This window comes from Ambystoma mexicanum, chromosome 4p, assembly GCF_040938575.1.
Source record: "Ambystoma mexicanum isolate Mex_15411 chromosome 4p, UKY_AmexF1_1, whole genome shotgun sequence".
In the NCBI taxonomy this organism is placed as follows: Eukaryota; Metazoa; Chordata; class Amphibia; order Caudata; family Ambystomatidae; genus Ambystoma; species Ambystoma mexicanum.
In genome coordinates, this window is record NC_090927.1 from 151830248 (window position 1) to 151851625 (window position 21378).

At 46.1% G+C, this 21378-nt stretch overlaps 1 protein-coding gene across 1 annotated transcript in view; it reads right to left on the bottom strand.

Annotated features, from left to right (window-relative positions):
- Window positions 1-21144, bottom strand: part of LOC138452555 (fucolectin-4-like) — a 69407-nt gene extending 48263 nt beyond the window's left edge. Inside the window, exons 1-2 of the mRNA XM_069604996.1 lie at window positions 21002-21144; window positions 17575-17639 (exon numbers count right to left, since the gene is read on the bottom strand). Coding sequence (XP_069461097.1) covers window positions 17575-17638 — 64 coding nt within the window. The 5' untranslated portion in view covers window position 17639; window positions 21002-21144. The remainder of the gene's footprint in view (window positions 1-17574; window positions 17640-21001) is intronic.
- Between the last annotated feature and the right edge of the window lie 234 nt (window positions 21145-21378).

Sequence of the window (21378 nt, forward strand, 5' to 3'; positions counted from 1 at the left end):
TGAAATGCCATGCATGTGCCCCACTGTATGCTGGTAGGTGCCTGTGGCAAGGAAGTGGAGCACAGACACTACCTTCAGTAGAGGGGGGGATGGCAGTGCTGATTTCTATGCGGCTTACTATATCGTCATGTATCAGGTCCACTATGGTGGTAATGGTGTCCCGGTCAAGCCGGTACAGGGTGTGGATCTGCTCTGGTGTGAGGTTGAAGGGGGTGGCTCTGATGCGGGGGATTGGGGGCTGCCGGCTTGGTAATGGTGGCTGCACCGGTAGGGCATACTGGGCCTGTCTCACCCTCCTTCTCCTCCTGTGCATCCTCTGTGGTGGGGGCTGTGGTTGTTGTTGTTGCTGTTGTTGTAGTTGTAGTTGCTGCCTTGCAAGCAGGGCCTCCAGCTCCAGGAATGCTGCTACAATTGGTATCATCTTGTTGTGGGAGGGGGTGTGGTGTGTGGGTGTGCTCCTTTTGTGCTGTGCCAGACTACATTGCCTCCACCTGTGCTGATTGAGTGCACCTGTTCCTCTTGGAAACACTGCTCAGGGTTCTTTACACCTTCTCGGCGATGCCGGTATTTACTCCATGGCGGTAAGGTACTTTGCGGTCTTGTGGAGGCCGTTTTTTCCATGTCCGCTTTACTTGGGATCAGCTCCGGTTTACGCCATGCCGCTAATTTCGGCATGGCGTGTCGGGCGCGCACCACTAAACCGCTATTTACGGCCTCGTACTTTACGGCACCGTAAATAATGGTCTGGTGGGTCAGAATGGGCCGTAACGGGAAACGATGCCGGTAGTCCTTTACCGGCATCGTTTTTCCCTTACCACCCAACTCGGAATGACCCCCATAGTGTTTCAGTGTTTCTTTGGATCATTTGTATGACAATTTCATTTGTACTGTATCTACTGCCCTCTCTCCCTCCTAACATAAGCCTGGCTGCTCTGTCTACGCTACCCCGAACTCAGGTGTTACAGCCTTATATTAAGAATGGAGTCTTGTAATGCCTCAGTAGAATGGTTTTGCTAGGCCCTTAACTGGACTTCAGAAAAACTGTCATAACAAGGGCGATTAAGGGTTTACAGGGGACCAGAAGTGAGCTGGATCCCCTAACTGCAGCCCCACAACTCAAGGGTCAGCGTCAAGGGTTTGGAGTATTTCCGTAATCACTGGAAGCCCATTGAGTTGTGTTGACCAGAAGCGGGGACAGCTTGACGCTGTGTTGCTCGACGACCAGAGCCACACTGCTTCACCTTGCCTAAGAACATTAACCAAAGGGCGCCCTTGCCATCACCGTCGACCACTTGGTCCCGCCGGTTAAAGTCAAGGTCGTCGACGGCCGAGGAAACACCTCTGACGGGTTTCCCGCCACCCGCAGTCCACAAAGACGCTGACAAGTGAAGATCATAGTCATAGTTTTGATGGTCTCCATCTCACCCGACCTGTGGTGTAACCAGCACTCCTTCCCATGTCCCTCGCATCATGCCCAGAAAAGTAGAAAGTTCCCCATGTGCCCCTTTCTGTGAATCTTGATTGCCATTAGAATCAACACCACAGGATGAAGAAGGAAATTTGCCATCACTCTCCATACTGTGGCTATTGTCAAAACTACTCTTGTACCATTCATCTCCCCCATCCCGAAATGTATATGTACGTCCTCCACCAGACACTTTCCGTAATATGAGGATGGTGCACAATAGCAACACGGTCCATACTCCACCATCTGTGGTGCGTGTATGTAGTTGTGTGTCTGATTCTGAACCTGCACTGTGACCCAGTCGCACACGGCCTAGACCCGAGTTTGCCAGTGTTATCCGATCCATAACCATTTCCATAGGTAAAAGTGTACAGATCTTGGCCTATGCGGACCGGCTGCAGCACCTGTGTTGGTGCGTGTATGTAGTATGCCTGATGGATCGGGCGGCGTGCCAGGAGGAGAGATCATGGTAACACCCACTGCTCAGGTGCCGCTGTGTAAAGATCTGAGTGTGTAATCATTCAGGTAGAGCTCAGGGGTACACAGAAACAAGGGTCCATGATTACAGATAGACTCACACATTGGGGTCTGGGAGTGGGGATGTTGGGGCCATATAATTAAGCATGCAAGCCATACACTGAGCATTACAAATGGGAGTAAGTGGGCTGGTCGCCAGGACATGAGGCACACCCTGGGGATGGGACTGGAATGGGGAGTGTGGCCAGGGCTGAAGTCACACCAAGATGTTGGCGGGGTAACAGATGCTAGGATTGAAGTCACAGAATGAGAATGGATGGCAGGGAATGCGGTAGGAGCTCAGGGCTGGAGTCACACACCGGGAATGTGAGGGAAAAAACAAAACAGGTTCTCGTGATTGATGCTACTGTGGGGGGCCAGTAGAAGTAATAGGAAAAATGGGAATAGGGGACGGTTCAAGCAAAATGCATCACGTGGAAGTTGAAACCTCACCTCCTTTCAGATCTCAATTACGTCTTTATTTTGAACAAAGACAATGGAAACACAAATTCATTTAAATGTAGATTTCAATGAACCTTCATGAAGAGTAATCAGTAATCGAATCTCACCATGAGATCTCTTCTGAGCTAATCTGTTGTTCTTCTCTAGACATCTAAGATTGATTTTTCCCCAATGCATTTCTTGTTTGAAGCTTTGTGGAATAACGGTGAGCATCACAAGCAGCAAACCGTGCAAGAAGCTGCCCATTTGTGTGACAGCACGTGCTCACTGACAGAACTCAGGCTCGGCTCCAGTATTTATCATCTGGGGGGGGAGGCATGTGTACTAAAAGGGCAGGGTGAGAGAGGCCGGAAAATTTGGCTTCCAAACATGCACAATTCATAGGACAGATTACGTTTCCATGCAGGCGCTGTAGACTGTTAGTCAAACAGCAGGAGCTTAATGGAAGTTAGTATCAGTCTTAGTCATGACACCTTCTGGCAGGGCAGTGTTCCCCACAAGTTTAGTTTGGTCAGGCAGGGAACGCGGAAAGCGGTTCATACTCACCATCCTACCCTTGCCCATTACAGGTAGGGTGAACTGCAGGATACCCAAGTACAGAAGAAGGAGACTACACATACCAGAATACAATTCAGTGCAAGGCAAAAAAAAATGTACCTTTTGAGACTTCTAACAAAATGTATCTGTTAAAAGGTAATGTTTTTATTGATGGAATGCTCCATATAATGTGGGGGAAATATGACATTCTCCAACACAGGGAACCCTTTTTGGTGTGTCAAACGAGCTCAAATGAGAATAAGAGTGAGCGTTTACAACTGGTGTGTGTGCCATCCTAATTTCCCTAAATGAAGATAGTTGGTTAGCAAACTGGTGGTGTGTGTGCGCTTTCAGACGAAAAATGCCCTGAATGCAGTTCTTATCACCAATACGTAATATCTTGTAAAACACCACAGTTACTCGAATTAACTTATAAATACAGTCCCATTAAAATGCATTCCCGTAACAAAGACAGTGTAATGTGTATTTGGAAAGCCCCAGAGGGACCTGCTGTGTCCTGGCTGCTGGAGAGGTTGGGGAGAAGAGTTATCGCTTGGGTTGGCAGGGCTGTCGCAGGTGACAGCCCGGCCTTGCAAGGGACAGGCAGGAAAAGGACCTCATGCCTGAAATCACTGTAGCCTCTCTACAGAGCACTCTATTAGTCGGAACATGATCAGCTAGCAGTATTTGCCAAGGCACTAATCAAACCCACTTTAAACCTAGCTCTAGGTTCTGAAGGAGATGAATATCGGAGACGTCAGGATGTTTTTTGCAGAAATAATGAAGCCCATGCAACAACTGCAAACAGTACAACACAACACGTCCTACTGAGAGGTAACCCAGAAGGTAACTTGTCAAATCAGAAAAAAATGCTAAACTTCCAAAATCAATGATGACTGTGGATGCCATCGACCATAAGAACATCTCCTTCAGCAGTCATATTGAAATAACAGGGCGGATCCACACAAAGAGGGCATTTGCGTTTATACACTTCCTGTGCTAAATGGGCCTTGACACACTGATAACGGTACACCTGAGGATTCATTCTTGTATGAAATGTATTTCACATTACAGTGATATCGTAACCATACCTTTCTTAGGGTACTGAGGGACGATGCTATGTGATGCTACTTCCTGTGATGCCACTTCCTGTGATGTCACTTGCAGGGTGAGGTCAAATGCCATCACTTCCAGTGCCAATTGGGGAGAGGGGGGTCAAATGACATCACTTCCTGTGATGTCAATGGAAGGTTAAGGGTCATGTGATGTCACTTCCGCCACCCCAGGCATTTTGGGGAAATGACGTCCCTGTTGGTAATTGATAAACGCAAATACATATTACCAGAGTGTTCCTGTGTAGTTAGAGAAGCGCATTGTCGAAAGTCTCTGTGAACTGTAATCTCCCTCAGAAAGGCGAGCAGCCATTTGAAAGTGCTGTAATAAAGTTATGAAGTGAGTTTCCCGTGAGGAAAGGAAAAGGTGCTGCCAAGGGGAACAAGTGAAGTGGGAGCAAAATAGAGAAACAAAGAAAATAAACATGGCGTGTGCCCAGGAGGGCCCATTTACAATGAACTATGATAATCTAGAATACAAGGAAGAATTGTTTAGTGGGAGCAAGTTGACACAAGGTGCCAAGAAGAGCACGAGTAAACGAAAAGGAATACGATAACCAAAAAAAAACTGGGTCGAAGTGGCCATGCATAGTGCTTAGAAAAAGCTGTGCACTTTCGAAAGTCTTCTACAAGAAAAGTGAAGTGATAACCAGGAAGGTTGGGGAAGGGAACCCCACAACAAAGTAAAGAAGAAGGTAACGTTTTGACAGGCTTAGACACGGATGAGAGAAACCTGAGGGCCCTGGGGTGAATGAGTCACCCGGAACTGTGCTTTGTGCAACAGGCAGGGTAAGCCTTAGAGAACTGTGTTTTGTGCAACAGGCAAGGGGACCCTGAGGGAACTGTGTTTTGTGAAACAGGCAAAGGAAGCCTGAGGGAACTGTGAAATACATTGAGCTAACCTTGAGCCAAGGCAGCATAAGCCTGGAAGACTTATTTGAACTCTTTTGAACTGTGCATATTATCTACCGTGAAGGAACTCTCATAGAGCCCCAGTGACTTGAACTTGGGGAAGGGAGTTGTGAGTCAACTTCATTGCCATTCTGACATTCGTTTACTATACACTTTTTGTTTACTTAGATTTTTTCCCACACTTAGTTACTGTGAAGCGTGACGGCAAGTATAGGTTTCTGACATAGACCTTTTATTTTGTTTGACTTACTGACGCAGACTATGTTATTTTATTTTGATGGATGAGACTACTCCGATTGTAGAAATAGGGCCAGTTAGTAAGTCTCTAACCCCAGTCAAAGCTTAATAACGCTCTTGAAACTTGTCTTTTTGTGTTTGACTTGTGATATCATGCCTGCCTCACACCACTCTCACCCCCTGATGGGAACGAAATAATGGGAGCAGCCTTTCGGCACACCAAATGGCTTCTTTATACATACCAAATCACCCAGGCGTACCATCCTCCTTTGCACAAGCTCTTGCTCACGTCCAATGTGTTTTTCCTTGTTAGGGAGAATTTTCATTTCAGTGCTAAATTCCTCACACCTTCGAGACCCCCAACTATTTGACTGGACCTCATGTGTTTTGACCCGATTTGGATTATGTGTTTCCACAGTTTTTGGAGTCTGAGAAACTCCATAGGCATCTACTTTTTGATGGTGACACCCAGCACATTTAGTGCAGTGTCCCAGAGAAATCCTTTAGATTTCTCATAAGGTTTAAATACCTTTTCTTGTGTGAACTACTGTTCCCAAGAATAGTAAAGTGCAATTGACTTTACTTACCTTTTCTCTTTATGGGTCCAGCACACACCATCTTATGTGGAGTGCTGGGGGGTTACCTAGTAGCCCCTTATCCTACATTATCATGTAACATTTTTTATGCTACCCTCCCAACTTTAAATGACTGGTGGCAGTGGTTTACTTTTCCTACCATTGTGCTTTTCTACCGCACAATGACTCCTCAGAACAGTATAGCACCCATGGGTGACCATTTTGTCAAAATGGCCCGGTCTTCTTTTTTCACCATTTTCTGTTTGTGAGGTCTTTCTTGGGTTTTACTCTGCGCGCTGAGATAGGATTGAGCCCTTTGTTCATTTTGCCTTTGGCAGGCTTCAGTCCTGAAACCCGCCTCTAGCTTCAGTGTGTCTGGAAAGACAGGATGTGAGGGAGGTTCCTGAAACTCCCCTGTCCTTAGTCTCTAGGAATACCTAAATACAACCAGTCCTGATTGTGTGATTGACAGCCTAAGCTGTGCATGAATGGGAGAAACCTGCTTAAAATGTGAGGGTTTTGGGACTAGAGGCACAGTCAACCACTGGGAGAAACACCCGATGATGAAACCTTGAATGAAGCTTGCTGCATCCTCCTGGACCTTTGAATTGCTGCTGTGCTTAAACTCCTTTTTCTGATCGACAGACGCTCCGGAAGGGACAACTTCTTCCCATGGGTTAGCGGGACCAACTAACCCTGAGACGAACACCACTGTACCATCTTCCCTGGTTGGCTGTACTTCTTCGCTGCAGCAAGAACCGAGTGCAAGCGCAATGAAATCCGACCAGAAGCTCCAGGAATCTCCTAAGGACCCTCCAGAAGCAGAACGACCAGAGCTCGAGTCCCCTCACCAGAGTGCAGGACCCAAGGAGTGAAGGAAGCCCAACTGGTATCTGAGATACGCAGTGGTGCTATTTACCGAGCGCTGAAACTGCGAAGTGGCGCTGATCCAAAAAGAGCCCGTAGCTGCCGACGACCTCCAAATTGCTGCCGCAGGAGCCCTCCAGTCGTCCTCCCTCTTTTCCCCACAACTGAGGCTCAGGATCCCAGGATCTGCACTGCTGCAACATGACAGAATCCAGCTGGACCGCTCTTCTGTTTAGACTTGAGGTACTTACCTCAGTGTATTTATCTGTGCTTTTCTTAGTTGAGTCCTGCATTGGCTACTTTTGTTGGAGTTGATTCCAACTCTGCTTTTCACAAGTGTAACAGCTTGTGACCCTACAAGTGATTTCTACAAAACTCTCTAACTTTGTGCATGACTTTTATTATCTAAGAAGTGACTGCTCCATAGACTGTGCTCCAATTGACTTTGGCTGTTCTGGCTCCCTGCCGACTCTTCTAGTCCATTGACTTTGATATTTCTGTCCCTCATAGGTGGTAATTTGTTTTAAGACTGCTATTGCTGGGAAAGGCTTAACTAGACTTCATTGGAAGATTTGAGTATACTTAAATGCCCTGAGAACCTGTTGAACCTTTTTCTTTCCTGTAATCTTTCCCTTGTGCAACCTCAGAATCTGCAAAGTATAACAAGTGATATATAAATGCCAGTACTGTCCTTGTGAATGAAGTCACCTCCAGGTACAGGAAGTGTGTAAAAAGCATCTCTAAAGAGTATCCACTAAACTTATGCTGATTCTGGAAAAGTATTTTCAAGTATATTTGATTGTTACATATATTGGCTTTTTTAAAGAGCGCTTATTTAAAAATTGATGTTTAACCAATAACTATTTATAACTGAAACCTTGAGTGTGTTACTTGGCTACTTCTATTTGCGAATTTCTTTGCTACAGCTCTACAGCTCACATTTACCCTCCTTGAGATAGGCCTGGCTGCTCAGTCACGCTACCAACTTGTGTAGTACAGACCTATACCAAAAGGTGGGTTACCTAATACCAATCAGATAAGTGTTGTGTAGTCTCACACAGTGTTACCACAGCAATTCTTACCTAACAGTCCGCAACCAGTCAATGTGTGAAAAACTCTGAACGCGTCTTCCTGCCCCCATCTTCTCAAATGGAGTTACACCCGTTAACACATGTCGCGTGTCTCTGAATGCTCTCATAATTTCCTGAACACTTTTCTTCCAGTCCAGACCATTAGCGAATGCTAATTGAAGGGTTTCTTTAATAATACCATTGGTGCGTTCAACAAACTCATTGGCCTTGGGATTATATAAAGTGGTACAGTGATTCTCAATGCCATTCCCATCCAGGTTTTCATGCATCTCCCGTGACACCAACTGCACACTATTATCAAATATGACAACGTTGGGATACCCTTCTCTTGTAAACAAACTTGCCATAAAATCAACCTCACACTAGATATGCTTTACACAAACTCCACCTCAAACCATCTTGATGCATAGTCCACCATTACTATGGAAACTCTGTGTTCCTGCCCCAAAATTCTCTTGGGCCCCATAAAATCGATGGCCACTTTCTCCCACGCATGCTCTGTAACATCCACATTTCCAATCTCTATCTTCTGTGTCTTGAACGATCTATCACTAGCACCACAAGGGACTCAAAACCCCACCTCCTCAGCCACCATAACGTTCATAACAGGCCACCAAAACGTAGCCCTCAGACTGTGCATAGTTAAATTCTTATCCAGATGGCCACCATGGGTACACTTAACCAGTTCTCTCTGGAGGGATGTTGGAGGAACCAACCTTTCACCCCTCGCCATAGAACTGCTCGATTCATCCCATACCTTGTAAAAGGATGAATTGACCTCCTCTCCAGATCGCCACCCACGCTCAGTTCTGACTATAGCTTCCTTCGATTCCCTCCAGCCACATCTCTTTGTAGAATGCACTGTCCACAGTATTCATCACCTGTGCAATCCTCATCGGCCTCAACCTCTGCAGGCCTGTGTTAGGCAGAATGATATGCAGTACCCTTTGGGAACACCACACACAATTAAGACTACAAGTGACAGTACAAATTCACCTTTGGTACAAGCCTGTACTACACAGTAAAGTGGTAGCGATGGCTGAGCAGCCAGACTTATCTCAAGAGCAAGTGAGCAGTATCAATAGTTACACAAAGGACAGCAATTAATATGATTCAAACAAACACTGACTCAAGGTTTCATACATTTATTTACAAATCAGTTGTGTAACATCTCACTAAAGTAAAGCAGTTGAAAAACGACACTCTTAATACACCACACCACTCCCAATAGATTCTGGACAAGTTAAGCTCAAAAATGAAGTGTGAGCAAAATGGCACTCCAACAATTTAAAAAGGGAGGGAAAGACAAAGTTAGATACAAATTGAGCAGCAATCAACAGGTAAGTAAGCAGGGCAATCTAGAAAGAGGAACTACAATGATGGAATCAAATAAAAAAGGCTTAGGGCCAAAGTCAATAGTACAAAAGTCTTTTGCTCAAGATCACACAGTTCAGGGTAGTTCGCGGTTAAGTCTTTGCCAAGAGTTCCGGACGAAGTTGGTTGGCAGAAAAGTTAGTTTAAAGAGTAGAGAAGGACAAGCCCTCGGATTGGCGAAAGGTTTCACACACCTTCACCGCGGCTGGACGAAACGAACAACCGGATTTGCACAGTACCTTTAAATGGAGAAGCAGCTGTAGCTGAGGCGGACGTTCCTGGCAGGTCCTGCAGGCTCACGGTTCCTGAAGCGACTGTCGGACTGACATGAAGTAGGAAGACTGGAGGGTCCTGCACTGCCCAGGGAAGAAACCAGCAGCAGAGCAAAGCAACGAATAAAAGGTACGCTCCTTAAAACCGAAGCAGGGTCCGACCTTCCTGGCTATCCGGTTCACTGTAGCTCTGTACAGTAAATTCGACCAGAGGAGGGAGTCCTGGCTTGCAGTTTGGCCAAACTGGTTGGTCCCACCAGTTCAGGGGAAGAAGATTCCTGGTAGATCTTCTCTGTGTTGGAGTCTGAAGATTCTGACGTGCAGCAGGGCTTCAACGGGCGGTTCAGTCATTGTAGGGGTCCTCTTCTGTCAGCTCCTCGTCGGTTCTTTCGTTCCAGTTGCGACTCTGCCTTTTCAATCCCAGAGACCAGCTTTTTGTGCAGTTTTCCCCCATTCACACAGCCTGGCTGTCAATCACACAGCAGAGTGGCTGTCCTGGAGGGACAGTCACCTAGCCAATCAAACAGGAGTGCGACTTGGGTTACCAAGGGAACCCATGGCAGGGGTCCTAAAACCCCCTCCCTCACATCCTGCCTACCCAGACTTTCAGGCGCCTAAGGAGGGCTTCTGCGGAGAAGCCCGCGAAAAGACGGTCAACAAAGGAACCAAACCTGGCGTGGCACGCGCAGTAAAACACGAGAAAGACATTTTTAAAAAAAATGGTGAATAAACACAGCCGGAACCGTATAAAAACATATGTGGTCCAGCAGGTTTAAGTTCGAGGCTACCAAGATAGGCTAAAACAATACCAAGGTTATTTAAGATAACCGCGGTAGAAAAAATAGGGTAGTTACCACTGCCACCAGCCAAGTCTTGATGAAAAGGGAGCAAAACAATGCCCAAAGAGAAACAGACAAAAAGGGATAAGTATTAACCCTTTCCAGTACCTTATGTAAGATAGTTTGCACTGGGTCTGTGGATGTTAAAGAGACTAATAAAGTCAATGGCAACTTTACATGTTTGGGAGACAGTAGTCAGTACCAGAAAATGGAGTCTGAGTTGGGAAGTCTAAAAGACAACCCTGTGTCACTGCACTGAAGGTGATGTGTAACACACAGTAAAAATAGGATGCCTATGGAGTAGGTGGGGCTCCACACTCTATGAACACAAGAATTTTAAAACACACTCAGCAAAACACATGTAAGAGTGGGAAAAAAGGCTCACACTCTTACCAGGTGAAAATAATAAATCCTAGAAATCCAGCAAAGCTGCTGAGGTTAGGGAAATTAGCCATTCTGGAGAATTCTCCCTAACAGCCTCATCCTAGGAGACCTTGACAAAATCAGCGACTGGATTGCAACGCCCTGGAATGAATTTGACCACAAAGTTAAATCCCTGCAATGCAGATAACCAGCTAGCTATCCTTGGAGTAGCCAACCCCGAATCCCTTGTGGTAAAGAAATGTGCCACAAGCTTATGATCACTTCTTATGACATAGGGAATACTCCACACAGTTTTGAAGTAATTCGAAGGCCAATAGCATGCCAAACTATCAAGATCAATGGTGGAGTACTTAGATTCTGTCGCCGTGAGGGCACGCGACACAAACGCTACTGGCACCTCCACACCTTTTCTTGACTGACTCAAAAACACATGCAGACCAGGGGCACATGCATCCACAGTAATTGTTGTTTCTGCCGAGGGATCGCACCTGTGTAATGTGGGTGCATTAGCTACCTCCCGTTTCATCCTCCTGAATACCTCCTCTTCCTTCTTCCCCCATACAAACCCTGCCCTCACTTTCAACAGGTCTTTTAATACAGAACACTGTCAAAAAGTTTCCAACAAATTTGGCTTACAATTCCAGCAAACCCAGGAATAACCTCCACTCAACTCATCCTATCTCAACAATCTAATCTACAAAACAGCATCAACCATTTCGGGCTACTCTCCAACCCTTTGCTAGACAATCTGTGACCCAAGAATGACCTCTGATGGACTTTAAATTGGCATTTATCCATCTTCACAGCCAATCCTGACGCCTCAAGTCTTCTCAAAACCTCATGCACTTTCACATCATGTTCCAAATCAGAATTTGCTCCCACTAGGATATCGTCCTTGAAGCATCTTACCCCAGGAACATTCCCTAATAAATCCTCCATGATCTTCTGAAAAATAGTAGATGCTGAGGCCAGACCAAAGGGCAGTCTCTAAAATTGCTACACCCCCATAGGCGTGATGAACGTTGTAAGCGCTCTTGTGTGGTATATATCCACCTGGTGGTAAGCTGACGAAAGGGTGAGCATTGAATTCCACTCTGATTCCTCCATAGTAGTTAACATTTCATTAACTCTGGGTAATGGATGTCTGTTGACTAGTATATTGCGGTTCAAATCCCTCAAATCGACGCATAACCTTATCCGACCATCCGGACGTTGAGTGACAACGATAGGGGATAACCATTCACTACACTCAATGGGTTTGATGACCCACTGTTCACACAGACCACCCAGCTCCAACCTGACCTTTTCTCTTACCCCCAAGGGAAGGTTCCTCACCTTATACACACACATGGCTTAGCATTCTCTACTAGCTGAATTTTGTGTCAATAGCTGCGTCATCTACCTACCCCTTTGTGGAACATGTTACTGAATCTTCTCCCCACCTCATCCATGAATATTTCAGACTTGTTTTTACCAACCACCTTTACTTGCACTCTTTTCTAAACCAAGTTTTCCCTGGTGTTTCCACCCCAACAAACAATCACCTTTGGTGGCCACGTACACTTTGGCATGAATATGTCTATCCTTATATGCAACTTCACACCAGACAAAGCCCCGGATGCCGATCTTACCTCCCCCATACGCCTTGGGTTGAATATCAGATGTGTGCAACTTATGACTCTTTCCACCCCAGCTATCCATATATTTTTCCATCCATAATGAGGGTGTAAGGTGAACCCTAATTCGCCAATGCCTTAACAGCACACCAAGCCACCACAATTTCCACCTTGGGAAGGGTATATTGTCCCTCTTCATCATCTCCTACTTCAACCACAATGTGGACAATCTTGTTAGACCAATTCTGCTTCTCCTCCAGCACACACTTCACGCTTGCCGCTCCCTTTGGAACAGTGTTGTTGAATTTGCACAATCTGTCAAAATTACCCATTCTGACACACTTCTTGCAATTCCCTCTCATGGCTGGACACTCCTTGCGATTAAGTGTGTGCTTCTCAAACCCACATCTCGGGCAATTCCCCTTATGTATCACATGTTGGGACCCTTGATTAATGTTCCCTGCTCTATTCAACTTTCTTACTGCACTGGCTTTTGCCCCTTCACCACTGATCTCTTGATTTCTCCTCCTTTATCCTTTACAACATTCTTGCTCCCTTTCCCACTTTCAGCATTTACCCCCTTTAAACACCTGCTTGTTAGTTCCATACCCTTGGCTATAGTTAATGCCTTTTGTAAGGGGGCGGGGGGTTCTTGCCTGCCATAACTGTTCCTGAATTTTGAGATTGGATGTGTGCATCATTAATCGGTCGTGGAGGTACTCAGCCTCTCTCCCCGTATACTCAAATAAACTCACTTAATGCCAACAGCCCTGTTAACCAACCACAAATGAATCCACCATTTCACCAACCCTTTGCTTCGTTGAAAACAATGTGTACCTTTCCAGCACCACGTTTACCTGCTTACCATACTGAGCCTCCAGCTTCATCAGTGCTTGACCATACAACCCATCACCATCCCCACTCTTCACTATCAACCACTTGCACATCTGGTAGCTTCTTTATCACCCTGACCGCCACTGTCCCCACGCAACACATGAGGGTTGAGAATTTTCTTTCATCAGAGAATCTCTCGAAACCCGATGCCACAAAATAGAACTTAGAGATCTTTCCAATCCTCCCATGGAACAGGCGGTTCCCCAGGGCTTGCCAGAAACTTGGGAGGTGGGTACAAATTCTACATGGCCATATATGTTAGGTAAAACATAAAAAAAAGTGTAAAATGCACCCCCAAAAATGTAATAGACAAATACCACCCCACTCCCAGGGCACTCTCCCACACTTGCACATTCTCTACCACCTAAGGTGCACAAAAGGCAGGAACGACCTCCCACTGCCACCAAAGGTCACAAAAAAAATGATGTCATCCACAACGCAGAAGGGAGATGGAAAACAACAAGTAACTACAGCTGTAAATATGGAACTACAACCTGAAAGTACCTGGAGGGATGATGTCCTGCTGCCACCTTAAGTAAAAGCTGTTGAAATGACACTTTGTCCCAAAGCCCTCCCCACCCCCCAAAAATGCCACCCACACTGCAGGAGGGAGAGGGGAAATAACAATTAACAATGGCTGAAAAGATTTGTGAGACTAAATTCTAGAAGTACTTGGCAGGACGATGTCCCACTGTCACCTAAATTAAAAGCTCTTGAAATACACTTTGGTGAAATCATGAATGCCATTGAAAGTCACGCCACAATAGTTCACCTGGGCTCAGTCTAAATGTCTTGCCTGAAGGCAATATGGCCTGCTGAGCTTCAATGTTCCGCCTGACCTGAAGGTGTCACTGCAGCTTCCCAAACACAGAAAGTCAGCTTGCAGAGCCTCGTTGTGGGTGCACGATGTATACACGCCCCTGATGCTACGATACAGCCCTCCTCCAACTCCTTTAGGCAGATACCTTAATGTGCATAACACAATGCTTCCTCTCCCCTGGGATAAGGAATGAAAGAGGTCCTGCCACTTAACAGTTTAACATACAATAAGTCATTCTTTTGCTGGCCGTTTCCTTGGTCTTATGACGCTTTATACAGCTGTGGATTCGGAAACAGGCGTTGACTTCAATGCATGTAGCCTCAGTGTACTAGGCGTATGCAGATTGGAATTCCGTGCAATGCTCGTATGTATTTTGATGTTAAAGTCAACATTGCAGCATGGACTGGGTATTTACTGCGTGTTAATCAAAATGGAATTTCATCTGTTCCCATGTGGATGGGAGTGTTTACATTGTACCTATTGGGAAGTCAATACTTACGACAGTATTTACATATCCAAAGGTCTTAGTAACAGGGCCACTGTAACATGGCCGAAAGCGTGAATTATTAGAAATGAGTCTTATTATGTTGCCACACGGCTGGGAATCACTAACTCATCCTATAAGTATACACCCATTTTCACAGGCTGGCCATTTGAACAAAAGACGCGCTAGTCGCGAAACGCATAATGACAGTGGAATTTTCGGTTGTATCTTTGGGAACACCATATTATATGGATTTTTAAACTATTTTGTTGATGGAGCACCAATAAGGATACTTTGTCACCTAATGGACTTTGCTTCGTGGTTATAATTCAGACTTCGGAGAGTGCAACTCACTTTTCTGTTGCGTAAGCAGCAGTCCTTGAACATACAATAAGTCATGTATGGAACAATTCTTTATAAGGGTGGCTGGAATGAGTCAGCCATACGAAGCCCTTCAAAAGCGTGGTGTTGGGTGGATACTGTTATCCAGGTAAAAAATGTACCATGCGCCAAGTTTCATGCAAGTCGACCTTCTGAGGTTGGCCGAAGCATATTTATTGCTGCTTCCATGTACTAATACATTGGTGAACTGCTTTCTTGCATTATTCTTCCTTTACTGCTATTATATTTTTAGCCATTTTTAGCAATTATTTTTCTTTAACATTTTTACATTTGAGACAAAACATACAATTGTGATACAATCATGTGTAACATATGAACTGCACACAAATATATTTGCACTTCAGTGCTAGTACATAGTATGAAACTACAAACCAACTGTTATGACACAGAACTGAGCATATTGAGCATAGTGCAATGATTGTATGTGTTGGGCAGTGATCTGTGTGTGTGTCATATTTTGTGACCTGACAGGTCATGCTGCAGACAAAAAGTGACCAATCCTGGGTCTGCGTCGGGGTACAATTCCCTCAATGCTTTATGGACTGTGCAGACAGGTAGTTACTGTGTGCATAGACGTTTCGGCTGCAATTGGGGATGCCTTCTTCTGAGCCTTGGATCGTGTCTCTCTGGGATAAGAGCACGGAAGTATTAGGTGTGGGAAAAGCTAGAAGGCGAGTATTTAGGGCTTGTGAAGGGGTAGGGAAGCGAATCAAATCAGCTTACTTTTCTTGCAGGGGCACCACTGACCTTGTAAGAACGCACCGGGGTTGGCGGGGTGTGGAAGCTGAGTGGCAGTACGTGCTTTCATGTAGCCGTTGTTGCTGTGCTGGCTGCCATCGCTGCGGGGCCGCAGTGGCTGACCAAAAAGGGAAGGTGTGCTTTATCCTGGAGTGTCTCTGTAAGGAGGCAACATAACAGGGAGGGCGCTGTAATCGATGCGCTAATGCCTTGCTTTAGTAAAAAAGTATTGAAACTGGGAGAGCTGGTCGGCACTCCCGGCAGTTTCAATTGGGCAGCACAGTGCAGAAATGGAAAACCAAGAAGAAGTGTACCTGTGTCCTGCTCCCAGTACATGCTGTAAACTGAGGCACCCTGGATCACAGGGTGGCTGGTGCCCGAGGCCGCTAAACAGGAAAATTACAGAGTTTTAGAAATGGAACACTGCTTCTGTAAGTGCGGCGGTGTAGAAGGGCGAAGATATTTACCTCCTGGAGAGGTTTGCGGCAGAGTACAGCAGCACAGAGGTCGCGGACCGCATCTATGCCTGTAGCCGTTGCTGGGACAACAGAGGAAACATAAACACGATCGCGCATGCGCGTTGCAGAAATGGTTCTAGAGTGTTTGAGTGGCGCATGTGCAGTAGGGTCCCAGGCGTTGTTGGGTGCCATGGCTGTCATGGAAACCTGTTCACAACAGAAATTGCCGAGGGAGGCTTCGATGCAGGGCTCTTGGTTGGCGAGATGACCTTTTGAAAAAACAGCTGGTTGCAGCATTAAGGGGCCAGCAACTACCGGGGTAGGAGAGGCAGTATGATTACTGGTCCCAGATGTGCAGGCTTGGAGGTTGGGGGGGCAGTGTCAAAAGGAAACAAAGGTGGCTGCTGAGTTCCGATCTGGCTTCCACTGGGAAGGGGGGAAACCGGGAAAGGCATGAACTAGGCTTGGGTTGACTGTAATTGATCCTGCAGACGTGTGTCAGAATAACACGCAAATAGGGAGCTCTCAGCTGTACGGGCTCATGGCTTTGGCCTTGCTCAATCCTGTGCTGATGGAGTTCAATTTGTACATCCACAATGCTTCTTCCTCTCCCCTGGAAAGCTGAAGCACCCATTTCTGTTGCTCCACACCTTCGGGATCCGCCTTGGGCCTCAGCAACAAAGTGCTGCAGCTAGCTGACCAACCCATGAAAAATATCCAAAACACTAGGAGGCAGACCGCGATGCTGGCCCTCACCGGACACGGCCGCAACTATCAGGCACAGGAATCTCTTGCGAAGGACACAATACGGAGCAGCACCACCCCTGACTTGGTGCCTGCAGGAGATGTGCTAATCAGCCTCAGGGGTCCGCCGCTGGCGCAGTTCGCCCACCTCCCGACCCAGGCTCCGATAAAGGGAGGCCTTGAACTGTGGAGGGCTCAACCACGTGTGTTCACCAGCACAAATGCAGGAGCCCCGCTGCGCCTGGAAACTCACTACCATGGCCCCGTCCGGACTGGACCGAAAGTAGGAGGGGCACCCTGCACTACACCCACACTGGAACTCCTGGCCACAGTGCCTCACACAGGCCCACCAGGCGCCCACAGACCAGATAACACAGTGGGCAGACTGGAGTGACACAGTGGGCACACCTGAGTGACAAGTGACAGTGGAGCTTACCCTGACCAACGCTCCGACTCCACACTAGTCCTGGAAATCCTCCTCCGTGATGGGATCTTCCTTCTCCTCCTCACCTTCGTCGCCACAAAATGCCATAATGAGGAGACCGACCATGTAAGTGTATGTATATATATATATATATATATGAACATACAAGTTTATTTGAGTATAAGACACCATACGAGTCCCGCTGCCTCAGTGAGCAGTTAGCAATAACCGTTAGGGGTAACAGCCAATTATTATGGAACATTGGACTGCCGTTGTGTGTGCAGGTGCAGACAGTGGTTACAACAAAAGGTTTATATAAATTGTTACGATTAATTTTGATCCTCACATTACCTTGGTATCCTGCAGCACTGCTGGACAGCACGGCGTAAGCAAAGGCTGCAAGTAAAACGTTCATCCTGGAAAAAATGGAGACCAATAGTGAGACACTGAAGTAACAATTAGCGTGTAACCGTGGTATAACAAACAGTAACTTTAAAGGGTATTCCAGTACTGCATCAAAGCAAGGGAATTTTAGACACATTCTGAAAGGCATCTGACAACGTTTAATGTAGAACTCTCCATTGTTTCTAATTCTATCCAACATTTTTCACTGTACATGTAGTTACACATTGCCCAAATAAAGTATGCATGAAGGCTTTGAGGAGGTGAGAGGTGTGGTTGAATGCCTATGTGTTGTGCAGCACTGAATGCAGGACAATTGGTTCTACCGTAATAGCGGCAAGATAAAGGTACCCACCCTTTGCGCTTGCTTCTTTCCATTGGCTTCTCTGGAATCAGTTCAGTATCGGGCCTCAAATTTTATAGTCCCCTGTCTTTTGCCCCAAGGTGGAGTTGGTCTCTAAATCAGATTCATTAGCCTCTATATAATGTCATGCGGGCATGACCCCAGTTAAGTGTTGGTCTTCGCATCATAATGGTCCATTCTGTTGCTATGTCGAAAGTGCACAATTTCTACACTACTGTGTACCAGATTATCTCCAGATATTAGCAAGAAATTACTAGACAAGCTCCAGGACACCCAAAATTGCACAATCCTTACCATCTTTCAGCATGTTTCTTTAGCTGTGACGTCTCACTATGGAGAAACATATTCAGATTTGAGTGCGGTGCCAGCTCCGGCAGATGCCCTAGTGAAGATGCTCCGATGTATTCAAATAATCTGGATCAATGATAGCAAACTTACTGCTTTCTGTATTCTAATCGGAAGCTAAGTTAAAGGAGCATTTGTTGTGTAATGCCCTTCCTCCATCTATTAGAACATGTACTTTGCTGCTGCACGTTACAAAAATGATTGAAATCTCGAATGCTGTATTTTCATCTTACTTGAAATCCAATAGGCATCGGAAGCCTGATCAATTTTCTTTTGACTCAAGCTATGTGTGACAAAGTGCCCTATTTTTCCCAAGTAAGTGGATGGCGGGTCGCAAAAGGGCACTTCTTCATATGATAACCGTCAATACTCCTGCCCCTTTAAGACAATTGAGGAGCGCTGTTCCAGCAGGGCCAGTAGCGCTGGCACACTCGGCTCCCCTAGAACAGGTGCTGAAGCTGCTCACGAATCCATGTAAACCAAGAGGGTAACATAAGCTAGACTAAGATGTCCCCAAGACAGTCAGCCAGCAGTCTGAAGAATAAAAGGAGGTTGGAACTCCGATATGACAGACGTGGTTCTCAAAGCTGCGGTCCAGCTCCATCCAGTCCCAGAAAACTATGATTCTCAAGTTCCCCATGCAAAACCATCACACCTGATCCTCATTCCACCAGAGGGAGTCTGAAAGAGGGGACAAAGACCTATGAAACCTCAATGGCACGTTAAGTGGGTGGTGGTAGGAGGAATAGCTCCATTGATGCTGGCTAAAGAAAGGAAGACAAGACGGGAAAGGAGTCGGGAGACTGTAGCAGAGCCCATGGAGCCAGGGGAGAGCAGGGGACAGATGGCTGGAAGAGACACCCACAATGCTGGGGTCAGAAGGAGACACAAGGCCGCGGGAGGACCTAGGAAATGGAGTTAAAGCAGACCTAACAGGTAGGGCTTTAGGAGACGTAGTGGGATGAAGGGAGGGTGACCAAGTAGGCTGGGGAAAGGAAGGTACAGATAGTGGCAGAGACAGGGGAGAAGTGGAGAACAGTTGTGGTTATGAGGAAAGTGGCCAAAGGGTTGACGAAGGTTGTGAGAGTTGGAAGAGATTTGGATTATCTTAAGTGGTGGGAGAAAAGTCCAAAAGAGTGAAGAAGGAAAGGAGAATACACAGCTATTGAAAGAAACAATTGATGAGGGATGGATAAGTAAATAACTAAATATATACAGGAAAGTGAAACAGAGGGGAGGAAGAATTTAAGGAAGCAAAGGAGCAGTGAAATGTCTGGAAGGTGGCAAAGGATGTGTAGAAAGAAGTGAAAGGGGAAAGTGGGGTATCTTCCACGAAGAGGAAATATGAGACACCGCTGGGGTGAGGGGAGGCCTGTAAGGGCTAGGAGAGTGGTATTAGAGCAAACTGTGCAGGAGACAGAGGTGGTGGACCCGAAGATAAAAAAGGGTACAACCATGTGAGCATGTCAGGCAGGGTCTAATTGTAACTGTGAGCACCGTTCACCAATGTGAGCATGGCAAGCAGTGCTCACAATGAAAAGTAAACACTGCCTGGCATGCTGGCATACCAAGCAACTTTTATTCACTTTGCACAGCCTACTGCAAAAGACAGGCCATGCACTTTTTCACTCTGTCTTGCAAATGACAGAAAAGTGGCAGCAGGGACCTGGCTATGCCTGCGTGCAAACATACTAGGTCACCACCATCAAATCACTCACCGGAGCAACATCACCTTCAAAGTGTTAAAAGGAAAGATGCAAAAAGCATGCCTTTTTATGCCACCCCCTAGACTCTGCAAACATTTCTTCTCAAACTAAATTAATCCCACTTAGCTTATTTTTCAGAATGGCAGTGAAAGCACATATTACAAGAAAGAAGTCGTACTCACATGATAAGGAACTTGCCACCCACTAAGGTATCCGGCTGACAATGAAGCTTCTTCACCTCCCCCGCCTACATGTTCACGATATCAAAGGCCCTGCGCCATACTACAAATGAATCACCCATCGCTCCACTGCTCCTTAGCTAGGTTTACACTGTGGACAACCCAGTACATGCATGTTGTTGAAAAGGCCTGAATTTCCCTGCTTTTAAAATATGTGTTAAAACAAAACTGTAGAGATAAGGCGCAGAGAACAGCATAGTAATCATTTGAAGAGGACAGCTTTTTTGAAAGGACAAAGGGGCTGATTCACAAAGAAGTTCCTATGAGTAACATACTCCTGATTTATTAGGGGTATGTTCAGAAACCCACACTCAGACACATGTACCAACATGCATGCACATGCTGGCACAAAGAAATGAACACTCCCTGTCCTATACTATGTTGTTAGTAACAACGAGCTATACCAGGGGTAACGGCCCGGCAGCCCGAGTTAAAGGCATGTGAGAAGCGAGGGATTCTAACCAGGGCACTAGGATGTCGCTGCCACAACATTCATGTAAGTAGAGCCAGGGAAGGAGTTTGGAGATATTAAAAAAAAACAGAAGTGAAGGGAGGGTGGGGAGAAGATTGCTGTGCGGGGTGGAGGAAGCAGCCTGCGGGTTCCATGGAACGTGGGCTGAGATTAGCGGTTTCAGTCCGCGATACACAGAACCTTACTGGCTGCACACCCCGGCCCAGGTGCTAATAGTTATTAGGCAAATATGTTATTTTAAGGTTCTTACCTTGCTGTTGAATTCCAGCCTCTACTTCAGGTGTCCTTTCAGAGTTCTACTAATGCAGATTATACCGCCTCTCGTTAGATGCTGAGTGCTGGCATAAATACTACTGAGAACACTGCCAATGAGTGCATCGTAACCTGCACTTGCTTAACACACACTGCCCAAGAACAATAGTTGAACTCTGTGGTGGGGACTTCATCAGGAAACTGGAACTTTGCCAAACTTCCTTCCTTTGTTGCAAAAATTCCCCCTGAAAACAGACCTTTAAGGTCCTTTGAAAAAGATTTATAATTATCCAGTAGGACAGGCATTCCAACATTCTCAAGTGTTTGGTTTCAAATGTTAGTGTTGTGCAATTCTTCTCTTTTAAAAGGTTCATT